The sequence below is a fragment of the Pristiophorus japonicus genome, chromosome 17 (assembly GCF_044704955.1).
Source record: "Pristiophorus japonicus isolate sPriJap1 chromosome 17, sPriJap1.hap1, whole genome shotgun sequence".
In the NCBI taxonomy this organism is placed as follows: Eukaryota; Metazoa; Chordata; class Chondrichthyes; family Pristiophoridae; genus Pristiophorus; species Pristiophorus japonicus.
In genome coordinates, this window is record NC_091993.1 from 113,344,777 (window position 1) to 113,357,603 (window position 12,827).

At 42.1% G+C, this 12,827-nt stretch overlaps 1 protein-coding gene across 5 annotated transcripts in view; it reads right to left on the bottom strand.

Moving 5' to 3' along the window:
* The window catches only part of LOC139227941 (fibroblast growth factor receptor substrate 2-like), a 73,873-nt gene that overhangs the window by 23,773 nt on the left and 37,273 nt on the right, over positions 1–12,827 (bottom strand). For all 5 annotated transcript variants that reach the window (XR_011587487.1, XM_070859096.1, XM_070859098.1 and 2 more), the window contains exons 2-4: positions 8,064–8,171; positions 4,762–4,850; positions 2,881–3,067 (exon numbers count right to left, since the gene is read on the bottom strand). Coding sequence is in view for 4 of the 5 variants with exons in the window: in XM_070859096.1 (XP_070715197.1) it covers positions 2,881–3,067; positions 4,762–4,827 (253 nt within the window). In the remaining variant the exon portion in view is untranslated. The remainder of the gene's footprint in view (positions 1–2,880; positions 3,068–4,761; positions 4,851–8,063; positions 8,172–12,827) is intronic.

A 12,827-nucleotide genomic window follows, 5' to 3' on the forward strand; every position in this document is an offset into this window, starting at 1 on the left:
AAAAAAAGGGGGCAGACAAAAGGCAGGTAACTAAAGGCCGGTTAGTTTAACATCTGTAGTGGGGAAAATGCTTGAAGCTATCATTAAGGAAGAAATAGCGGGACATCAAGATAGGAACAGTGCAATCAAGCAGACGCAACATGGATTCATGAAGGGGAAATCATGTTTAACTAATTTACTGGAATTCTTTGAGGATATAACGAGTATGGTGGATAGAGGTGTACCAATGGATGAGGTGTATTTAGATTTCCAAAAGGCATTCGATAAGGTGCCACACCGCAGAAGATAAAGGTACATGGAGTCAGAGGAAATGTATTAGCATGGATTGAGAATTGGCTGGCTAACAGAAAGCAGAGAGTTGGAATAAATGGGTCCTTTTCAGGTTGGAAATCGGTGGTTAGTGGTGTGCCACAGGGATCGGTGCTGGGACCACAACTGTTTACAATATACATAGATGACCTGGAAGAGGGGACAGAGTGTAGTGTAACAGTATTAGTAGATGACACAAAGATTAGTGGGAAAGCGGGTTGTGAAGAGGACAGAGAGAGGCTGCAAAGAGATTTAGATAGGTTAAGCGAATGGGCTAAGGTTTGGCAGATGGAATACAATGTCGGAAAATGTGAGGTCATCCACCTTGGAAAAAAAAAAACAGTAAAAGGGAATATTATTTGAATGGGGAGAAATTACAACATGCTGCGGTGCAGAGGGACCTGGAGGTCCTTGTGCATGAATCCCAAAAAGTTAGTTTGCTGGTGCAGCAGGTAATCAGGAAGGCGAATGGAATGTTGGCCTTCATTGAGAGAGGGATAGAGTACAAAAGCAGGGAGGTCCTGCTGCAACTGTATAGGGTATTGGTGAGGCCGCACCTGGAGTACTGCGTGCAGTTTTGGTCACCTAACTTAAGGAAGGATATACTAGCTTTGGAGGGGGCACAGAGACGATTCACTAGGCTGATTCCGGAGATGAGAGGGTTACCTTATGATGATAGATTGAGCAAACTGGTTCTTTACTCATTGGAATTCAGAAGGATGATGGGTGATCTTATAGAAACATTTAAAATAATGAAAGGGATAGACAAGATCTATGCAGAGAGGTTGTTTCCACTGGTCGGGGAGACTAGAACTAGGGGGCACAGCCTCAAAATACGGGGGAGCCAATTTAAAAGCGAGTTGAGAAGGAATTTCTTCTCCCAGAGGGTTGTGAATCTGTGGAATTCTCTGACCAAGGAAGCAGTTGAGGCTAGCTCATTGAATGTATTCAAATCACAGATAGATAGATTTTTAACCAATAAGGGAATTAAGGGTTACGGGGAGCGGGTGGGTAAGTGGAGCTGAGTCCACGGCCAGATCAGCCATGATCTTGTTGAATGGCGGAGCAGGCTCGAGGGGCTAGATGGCCTACTCCTGTTCCTAATTCTTATGTTCTTATAACACAATTGGGGAACTGGTGTCTTTCTGGATGGAAGAACTCATTTGGGCCAAATGGACTTTTTCATCCATTATCATCTTGTGATCCCCAAAATCTAGTGGTGCTTGATCTAGTGGCCCAGTTTTACACAAGTAAAAACCAGCAATTCAAGCAATCTCGGGTAACCGACAGCCAGAGAACTTGAACCGACAACCCATCTATTTGGATGAAAGTACTCGAGGAACTCAATTTTTCCAAGCAAAAATTAAAAATTGACTAGGACAGCATCATGGGACGTCAAAAATATGATGTACAAAAAGTATCGATAGGGTCACTGGTTTAAGGTGACCGACTAGTTCAAATTCAGTTTTTAATTATTACATAGAATTTTACAGCACAGAAACAGGCCATTCAGCCCAACTGGTCTTTGCTTGTGTTTATGCTCCACACGAGCCTCCTCCCACCCAACTTCATCTAACCCCATCAGCGTTTCCTTCTATCCTTTTCTCCCTCCTGTACTTATCTAAATTCCCCTTAAATAGTTAATCGAGATTGTGCGGAGACATTAACAACCACAGTCTCCTGGGACTTTGCCGCCGCAATCGGAGAGGAATTTTGCAGTTTTTCCTGGAATAGCCTCAAGCTTTTTTCTCTAGTTTCTTTTGCCTCTCTGAGGAGACAGCTTGGCTAGTTTGGGGGGGGGGGGGGGGGGGGATGCAAGGTTTCACCATTGACTGGACGGGGTAGGTTAGGTGGGCTTGATGATCTTTTCTTGCCCTGCCTTTTGTAGATTTGTTTGTCGGAATAGACAAGGCATGCGCACAACTCCCTTTAGAAGTCAGAGTATTTATGAAGAAATTTGCCTCATAATATGTGGAATAGAGTTTATGATCGGGAAGATTGTATAGTGTCCATTGAAGGAACAAGCTTGATGGCTCAGACAATCCATCTGTAATTTTCTTTAAACAAAAAGAAGTGCAACCTCTGACTCCCATATTTGCAGTTTATACTGAAGAGCGACTTAGCAAATAGCCGTCTTACTTTTCACCAAGCCAGGCGAGACAGCTAGTTAAGCAGCAGCCAAGTTTAAGCGGCAGGTAACCAGTATCTAGTCTTCTGAATTGAAATGCTTTATGGGGTTCCAGGATTTTTACCTGTGTTTTGGGGATTGTACTCCACAATCCCATTAATTTTTCCATTAAAATAGAAAACCTTGTCTATAATGTACGAGGGAGCTACTGTTTCCTATAACCAATCAAAGGGACTGAAGCAAGTCAAATTAGTTTTTTATTACATTAGACTCTGGGATTTTAGCTGATAATTTGCCGATCATGTTCTGCTTTTCCAACGGGTTCTTTTAAACAAAAACCACTGGCCTGAATTATACGGGATTAGTTTAGTATGATTTATATAGAAAAACAAAGAGCTTCTGCAATGTTAATGAACAGCTCAGTTGACCATTCAAAAACTAACCTTGCCCAGTTTGACACCTTCTTCCACTCTCAAATGAGAAGAGGTTGGAGTCGTAACCATAGCGTCGCAGACAGAGGTACGGCCATCTCACAGCATCTCGTTTTCTGGTGTGCAAAATCAGCTCAGAGTTGGTCAGTTCCATGATCCCAGAGCCCAGCTCATTACCATCATCATCTACGTTTGTCACCTGTGGGAGAGAATACCATTTTGAAGATATATATATATATATATATATATATATATATATAAAATTGTACATTATGGTACGCTTTATTATCCACTCTTTCTGTACATGGTCAGCGTTCATATGTATGTCCATAATAACCAGCTTTACCTCTCCTCCACCATCACCCTTGGTCCCATGTTGTGCTAAGCCATCCAATTGCTTGTCCAACATCAAGTCGTGTATGAGCCAACATTTTCTGTAGCTAAACACAAACAAAACCAAAGCCTTTCTATACAAGCTCCCAGTCAGAAACTCTGCACCGTTGCCCACGATCCCCAACCCCTTCCAAGATGCCCATTCAATCCAACAATTTGCAACCTTAAAAGTCCTGCTCAATTAAGAGATGAGCCTCAAAGTCAACATCCAGTAAACACCACAACTTCCATAATATCGTCGTCATAATCTCAGTTCCTCAACAAACAATTGAAGTCTCATTCATTCCTTTGTCGAGTGCCAATTTGGCTCAGTGCCTCTGACTGAGTTAGACAATTCACTGCAAACTTGAACAAATAATCTAGAGACACTTGGGTGCACTATAGAGACTGCTATCATCAGATACCTGCTTTTGGAAATGTTAAACTGAGGCACCATCTGCTTGTTCAGAGATATAAAAATCCCATGGCATGTTTTTCCTTTTGAAGAGCAGGGAAGTTCTTTAGTGTCATTGGCCAGGAAGGACTTTGGGATGTCCTAAGGGTATAAATGCAAGTCTTTTGTTGCCGCCAGACTAAACTTTGAGCATTTTCTTTGCAAGACTCCCAAGCTCCACCATAAAATCCAACTCAACCAGAACTCCACTGTTGCATCTTGTCTTGCACAAAGTTCCTTTCCCTATAACCCCTGCCCTTATCGAGCTCCACTGGCTTCCCATTCCACGGTACGTTGATTTCAAAATTGTTGTTCATGTTTACGTATCTCTCCACGGCCTTGCCTCTCCCTACGTATTTAAACGTCACAACCCTAGCACTTCTTGCACACTCTTAATTTTCCAGCTCTGGCCTGCTGTACCTTCCCCAGCTCTACCATCAGTGGCAGGGCCTTCATCCATCTTATTGCCACACTCTGGAGCTATGTACCTAAACCCTTCTTGTAAAGCCTCTTTGAAACATACCACTGTATCACACTTTCAGAGGCAGCTCCTAATGTCCATGCTCCTCCCGCTCAGGACTGATTCCCAACGGCAAGGCAGTTTGGGACACTTTTCTCCGTTACAAACATTAGATCAGGTGGCCAACCACAGCACCTTGTCCATATGCAGCCCGTGAACCTAGGCAATCTTGCTCACAATGCCCAAGCAACTGCGTTCCAGTTCTTACTTGCTGATTTACCTCATTTGAAATTTATGTGCCTGAAGGTTTGGAAAGAACTCAATTAACGGGTAAATACCAAATCAGAACATTAAGGTAGGTTAGTATCCACAGCTTGAGCTCTATGCAAAACGAGAAGACTGCATGATTTCTGCCCATGAAAACAAAAAGCTTGGTCTCTCCTGCATTATAAAAATGCAAGTTGCCACTGCTTACTGCAAATAGGGACTATATTAATAACTGCTCTGGCTTTTACAAATTATAATTATTTCCTTCAGTCGAAGAAGGTTCCAACTAATTACAGCCAAGGGTTCTAACTGCTTTAGGTTGTGGAAGGCGAGATGTTACCTTGAATTTGGTTGGGTGGTTGTCTGAGATTGTGTCTTTATCCAGACAGCTCCAGCAGCTCCCCATGGCTTCAGCAGACCAGCTGATCTCTAAATAAAACAAATGAAGGCGGATACCATTCAGCTCTGGAGCTTGATCCATTGTAAAAATCATGTGACAACAAAAACAAAGTTAACTGTTGAAGTACTAAGCACCAGATTGTCTATGCGAGTTCCACTTTGTACATGTCATTAAGACAAGTTTTTTTTCATTGCAATTTTTTTTTTTTTACAATTGAGAAAAAAATCTGCTCGGCCCAGAAAAGATGCTAGTTGTAAAGTTCAATCCCGAACAAACATTCTCTTTTTTTTGTACAAAGATTGTTCCCCAGTTTCTCTGGCTGAGAATAAATGATCCACGCACTGACTCCTTCCAATGCTGCTTTATAATGAGCTACCAAGAGCTACAGTGGGCCTCTTATGCTCCCCAACCCAAACAGTTTGCCTTCAGTATATCTCAAAAGCCACCCACAAGGTTAATTTCCTTCCCCCCCCCCCCCCCCCGAGTCACTCGCACTCTATCTCTTCCACTCACTCCCTCTCCTCTGCTGAACACCTCCCCCAACTGAGGTTGGTTAAAGGAGCAGAGAACAAATGTTTTAATACTACAATGTTTTGCATTACTGTCTCAATTCACTCAAAAAAAATATCTATTCGACATACACAAGTTAATTTAGTATTCAAATTTACACATTTGTACATCAGAACATAGTTAATTGAAATGTAGAGGCCATTTTCCAACCTCAAACATTCATTTGATGTTTTACCTCCAATGTCCTTTAGCCTTTGTTGCTATCTCCTCCTGTTTACACAGTAGCTCATCCATTCACATGACCTCAAAACTGTGAAACACTCAGCCCTTCCTGCCTTCTACAGTCGACAGCATTATAAAAACCCAAGCTGGACATCAACTACCCACCAATTCTTAATTACGTCACCTTCTATCATAGAAACATAGAAACATAGAAAATAGGTGCAGGAGTAGGCCATTCGGCCCTTCTAGCCTGCACCGCCATTCAATGAGTTCATGGCTGAACATTCAACTTCAGTACCCCATTCCTGCTTTCTCACCATACCCCTTGATCCCCCTAGCAGTAAGGACTTCATCTAACTCCTTTTTGAATATATTTAGTGAATTGGCCTCAACAACTTTCTGTGGTAGAGAATTGCACAGGTTCACCACTCTCTGGGTGAAGAAGTTCCTCCGCATCTCGGTCCTAAATGGCTTACCCCTTATCCTTAGACTGTGACCCCTGGTTCTGGACTTCCCCAACATTGGGAACATTCTTCCTGCATCTAACCTGTCTAACCCAGTCAGAATTTTATATGTTTCTATGAGGTCCCCTCTCATTCTTCTGAACTCCAGTGAATACAAGCCCAGTTGATCCAGTCTTTCTTGATAGGTCAGTCCCGCCATCCCGGGAATCAGTCTGGTGAACCTTCGCTGCACTCCCTCAATAGCAAGAATGTCCTTCCTCAGGTTAGGAGACCAAAACTGTACACAATACTCCAGGTGTGGCCTCACCAATGCCCTGTACAACTGTAGCAACACCTCCCTGCCCCTGTACTCAAATCCCCTTGCTATGAAGGCCAACATGCCATTTGCTTTCTTAACCGCCTGCTGCACCTGCATGCCAACCTTCAATGACTGATGTACCATGACACCCAGGTCTCTTTGCACCTCCCCTTTTCCTAATCTGTCACCATTCAGATAATAGTCTGTCTCTCTGTTTTTACCACCAAAGTGGATAACCTCACATTTATCCACATTATACTTCATCTGCCATGCATTTGCCCACTCACCTAACCTATCCAAGTCGCTCTGCAGCCTCACAGCATTCTCCTCGCAGCTCACACTGCCACCCAACTTAGTGTCATCCGCAAATTTGGAGATACTACATTTAATCCCCTCATCTAAATCATTAATGTACAGTGTAAACAGCTGGGGCCCCAGCACAGAACCTTGCGGTACCCCACTAGACACTGCCTGCCATTCTGAAAAGTACCCATTTACTCCTACTCTTTGCTTCCTGTCTGACAACCAGTTCTCAATCCATGTCAGTACACTACCCCCAATCCCATGTGCTCTAACTTTGCACATCAATCTCTTGTGTGGGACCTTGTCGAACGCCTTCTGAAAGTCGAAATATACCACATCAACTGGTTCTCCCTTATCCACTCTACTGGAAACATCCTCAAAAAATTCCAGAAGATTTGTCAAGCATGATTTCCCTATCAGTGACTGTTTTAACAAGCTGTGCTAAAGAAATGGATTTCAACTACGCTTTCGGATGTTCTGAAAGGCGCTATATAAATGCAAGGTTCTTTGCTTCTTAACTATTTAATTTATAAATGAGTCTCTTAAAACAAAAGCTAATTTGCATAATGAGCATACCTGCCACGTTTCAAAGACGGGTCTTGTGGTTTGGGAGCTTTAATATTCTCACCCAATTTGCATATTTAATAATTTCTTCCCACTACTGTAATATATGTACCAGATTTGATTCACAAGCAAAGCAAACATGAACAAAATAAAAATGCACAGAACACCGATTGCTCTGGGATGAATTATAGTTGCATAGAGCTTCTTGTTATTTAGAACCTTCATCACTATACTAGTGTGCAAAATTTAACGTCCACACAGACGTCTGTAATTTGTCAGTGAACACATATTACTCTATTTTCAAGATGGACATCCCATTTCCAATGACAAAAAAAATCCTTCCTGGGATTTCATAACAGACATGAAGAGTTCCCCCCCCCCGCCCCACGACTTGAGCATATAACATAGGCTCACACTTCAGTGCTGCACTGAGAGTGCGCTCCAGTGTCACAGGCGCTGTCCTTCAGCTGGGATGTTAAACCAAGAATCAGTCTCTCTGTTCAGACAGACATTAAAGATCCCAAGGCACTATTCGAAGAGCATGGAGTTTCCCCCAGTATCCTGGCCAATGTACATTCAAGCAACACCAAAAAAAAAACAGATTAGTTGGTCATTTATCTTATGGTTTGTGGGATCTTGCTGTACATAAATCAACTGCTGCATTAACTTACATAACAGCATTTCAAAATGTAATTTATGTAAAGTACTTGCAGATATTTCTTTTTATAAAAGGCACTTTACAAATTCCAGTGGCTTTTCAAAAAAAGTGACAGCAAAAGAAGCCTGGTTGTCACTCACCCACTTATCTCTGCACATCGCAGTCGGAGCTGCTAATAGATGATAAATAGCTTGGATTTGTGGATAGTACCGTTCATTCTTACCTAGTCTTGGCCATTAGTGGGAAAGCTGCCCAGTCTCAGTTCCAGATGCCTCTGCTTGGAGTCATGGTAAATAGACTCAAGCCATCATCGAGCACTTGTGTCTTCAACCTGAAGTAAAGTAATGCAGTGATAAATTTACTTATTTTCACCAAGGGCATGCATGGTCAACGATCATCCTAACCAAGGATAGTTGCTGTGGAGACATTAATCTCAAAACAAACAATTTACCCCCATTTCCAAAACCTGCAAGTATAGTCAGTACATGCAGTAACTCTTCCAACTGCCCATTCTCCAGGAGAGAACACTTACAGTAAATACCAGTGAACGTTAGCAGACTATTGAACCGCGGGGGACATCACAGCCAAGCCCGATGCTGTCCTCAGTTGATGTACCTTCCAACTGGAGTCACTCAAAAGATCAACCATGATCTTATTAAATGGCAGAGCAGGCTTGAGGGGCCAAATGGCCTACTCCTGCTCCCATTTCTGTTCTTATGTAACAACAATAAAGAACAGCAATCCTGGTCGATATTTCCCTTTCCCGAGGCATTGAGGCCAATTGTAGTGTCCCTTCAGCCACCCGATCTGAAATCTTCCTGATCTGCATAACTCATCATCACGCTGGGGATTTACTTACGTTATACCATGCCTGGGGGGGGGGGGGGGGGGGTGGATATGCGGGGGCCTCAATGTATTAGATTACTTTGATGCATTTTATTTTGTAAATTCTTCAGCATCTGTCTAGACAATACATGTGGCTTATGAATTCTGTAAGGTGCAAAAGCAAAAGGCTGATTGTCTTTTGAAGCAACCCCTTCAGAAACTCATTTTTAAGAAAAGATGTACAAAATTGGGAGTTTTTTCTGACTTCTACTAAAAGCATCGATTGCTTGCGGGAGCATGGTTCTACACATACCAGACATTCCTCGGGAACTTACCGAGTGGCCATTATTTATGTCCGAGCCTCGGTAATAAATATTGGCAGCTTGGATGGGGAAGGGCACATCATAGCCAAGCCTATTCTTATCCCCAACACCCAGACTCACTTCCAGCAGGAAATACAAAACAGCAATCAGGAATGTGAATCCGAGTGAATGTTCCCCTTCCTAATCAGGGCCACGGAGGTCAGTTCCAGCACCCCTACTGTAGCCCCAGCACAGACTGCAGACTGAAACATAGAAAATAGGTGCAGGAGTAGGCCATTCGGCCCTTCGAGCCTGCACCACCATTCAATATGATCATGGCTGATCATTTTTGCAACTTTAGTACCCCATTCCTGCTTTCTCTGCATACCTCTTGATTCCTTTAGCCGTAAGGGCCACATCTAACTCCCTTTTAAATATATTCAACGAACTGGCCTTAACAACTTTCGGTGGTAGAGGATTCCACAGGTTCACAATTCTCTGAGTGAAGAAGTTTCTCCTCATCTCGGTCCTTCTGGATTATCCAACTTAGATACTTATCTGGATGAACTTGTTGAGCCATCGGAAAACACACAGAATTTTCTATGATCATTTATATCCTATATGCCTGTAGACCTGAACATTTATTTTATTTAATTCTGAAGAGTGAAACCGATCATCCCTCAATAGTTTTGCAAGTGGATACATGTGGCTGTTGTGCCCTCAGCCATGTAATTCACTAACTCCTTACAACGCTGCTGACATTTTACAAAAAGAAAGAAAACCAGTACACGCAATATTGGAAAACAAAAGGGGTGCTCGGGAGATGAAATGGATTGTACGAGGCCCTCTGCAGGCTCTGAAACACACGAATAAAGATCACTGTAGTCCACATTTTTAAAAATACACTGTCCAATTCGGTGAAAAAATGTGCAATCTTGTGAATACTCACAAAGGGTAGTCACAGCCCTCTGCAGATTACAGGCACTGCTGAACAACTTCAAGTACTGCTGCGATAGCACTTTTGGACAAAAAAAAACCTCAACGAAGTAACATATACAGTACCCTGGAGTGAGTTAAAGGCTGTAACATGATCTCAGTGCTCGGAGGTTTTAAAAACCAATCAAGCATTTCTTGCTCGGGTCATGATATCAAATGCAGCCTGGAAATCCACCCTCAAGTATTGATCAGTTAACAGTCTGCAGTGTTAAAAGTACCAATGGCATTAACATCTTTAGATGTAGCTCTAATACACTTTAGTAGCATTGCACTCAGGACTTTCCATTAAATCGCTGGTTGCTACAAACAGGAGATTTTACAGTTTGTACTGGAGGCAGAGGTGTTCAGGATGCAAATTATTTTTTTTTAAAAAAAGGTAAGTCACAAAAAAAAAATGAAATGAGTGCACAACCAAAGATAAATATTAAAACGTTATAAGAATCTCCTATATCCTCTATAAAAATTTTAAACAGAGCAGATTTAAGTCATTTTAGTTGCTTTAATAGATTAAAGTACAGTATTCTCAGCAGGAAAATTTCTTTAGCAGAATACCAGACAAGTAAATTAGTCACATACAGTAAGGTGTAAAAGCAAATTAGTACCACTGTCCAGACCTCTGTGCTCGTAGAGGTTTGGCATCAATCTTCGCCAGAGTGATGTGCGCAGGTACCTAGCAGAAATGCACTTTTACAGAGGGAAATCAGCAGAGGCAGACAGCACTGCTCAAACTCATTACAGTTACAGAACAGCTAAAGAATGAAACTGTGGACTCAAGAAACAGCTTGCTTCATGGTCAAGCATGGGTGTGGCACAGGGCTAATACAAATTAAATACATGAAAAAAATATAGTGGAAAATAATAAACAATCAGCATTGTGGTGCAGTGAGTCGTGGGATGTGGGGCTTACATCACTTTGGAGGAAGAGCCTGAAAGAATAAGTGGAGCCCATGATATCATCAAACCACTCTCTGGAAAGTCCTTGAGGCTGGGCCCCAGCAGATCAGCCACCCTCTCAACCACAGTCAGTATGTGGCCCAGGCAACAAAGCAAATTAGAGCAGATTGAGATGATGCACATCTGAAATATTTAACTCAAGTTCAGCAAAATCAATGCTCTGCCATAAAAGTTGTGCAACCAGTGCAATAAATGTAACAGAAGTCTCACTCACACCCGTTGAAAGTAAGCAAGATAGCATGTCAAATGCAAGTGTGAACACTTGCAATTTAATCGAGAGAGGATAAAAAAACAGCAGCCTCCTGAAGATGCTAGTGTTTCTCAACATGTACATAAAAGTACAGAGCAGAGTTCAACAGGATACTAAATATTTCTAGTGTTAGATGGAGTGGAACCACCAACACAAACGAGAGATGCTATATCCTTGAGCTGACTATAACAGATGGTCTTTTACCAATTTCTGCACTATTTTCAACAGAAACTCTAAACCACTGAAGTCATGTGGGTTCGTCACCCAGTGCAATGATTTTTTTTTAAACTCCGTGCTGGACTCTTGGGAATGTGTGTTCACAAATCAACAGGACAATTTCTATTATCCCTTTTTCTTAATGCAAGTCCTCAATGAGTGTACGTTTGTTAAAACCCAATCAAGTGATTTACACCAGTGTTAATGGTTCAGATTAGATATTAATGAGTGGCTTCGAATACCTGTAGATCCCTTTTGGAAAGGAAGACAGAATCTGAGGAGCAGAAGTTGGTTGGTTCCGTTGTGTGTGAAAATTCAATCAGAAGTTGCTTTAAAAAAGTGACAAATTAAGATTTATCGACCAACGGTTTAGATGCATAGCCAGGCCCGACGTGGTCTCCAATACCTTCATTTTTACAATGGAATCCGAAACTTGTAAAAGCGAAGGGTCACTGATCAAAACAGTTCCGATATGGGTCCAGAAGTGGAGCATAGACCAGGTTATTCTGTCCACAGATGCTCCCTGATCTGCTGAGTGATTCCAGCATTTGCTTTTTCCCTTTTGCTTTTTCGATGACTGATTAAGTTGGGTTAAAATCTGATTAAATACTTTTGCATACTTCAATAAGTTAATCTACAGAAGCCAGGCATACCGACAGTTCCCAAACATGCCCCTTTTGAGCGCCATTTTTGAAGTTCCTTACCCTCTTTCATAATTCTTGTGTGACAAACCATCGTAAAAGATTTTCAAATTGATTTTTCTGGGGCCACAAAAAAAAACTTTTACAGCATGCTGTGACCAGGATTTAATTGAAGTGTAATGATGTATAATTCTGGTAGTGTACCCTTGAACCATGAAAATACAGTACAATTACAGATTGCTGCTCCTCCAAATGGGCTGTGCCTGGATAGATGATTTTCAGTTATATAAAACCAGGGAGAAGTACTGGTGGTTACAGGACTGTCACTGATGCCAGTAATTTGAGGTGATGAATTAAAGCTGTGCTTACACTGCACTATTGGCTCGAGGCCAATCGCTGCATTCAGTGGTTTGCAGCTGGCACCACCTAATTTATAACTCCTGGCTGCAAACAGGCACTCTGATTGCTAAAGAGAGCCCTGTGCATGCAAGTACATGTGCGCAGAGTTCTGCCCCCAGACGGTAAATATTAAATGTTTTGCGAGCGTGTACAGGAGGGCCCGCATTCTCCAATGCAACCACTTTTTAAATCTGATTTAGTACCACACACGTTTTACCTCGTGCTGCCTCGCGTCGAAGTGATGGGAGAGAACATCAGGACCCGACTCTTAATTATACTGTCACTTTTGATTCACTGCAAATAAGAAACCATATCTCAGTGATGCAAAAATGACATTAAACCGCATTCATAAAGCATCAGAGACAACAACTTGTATTTATATAGCGCCTTTAATGTCATGAAAT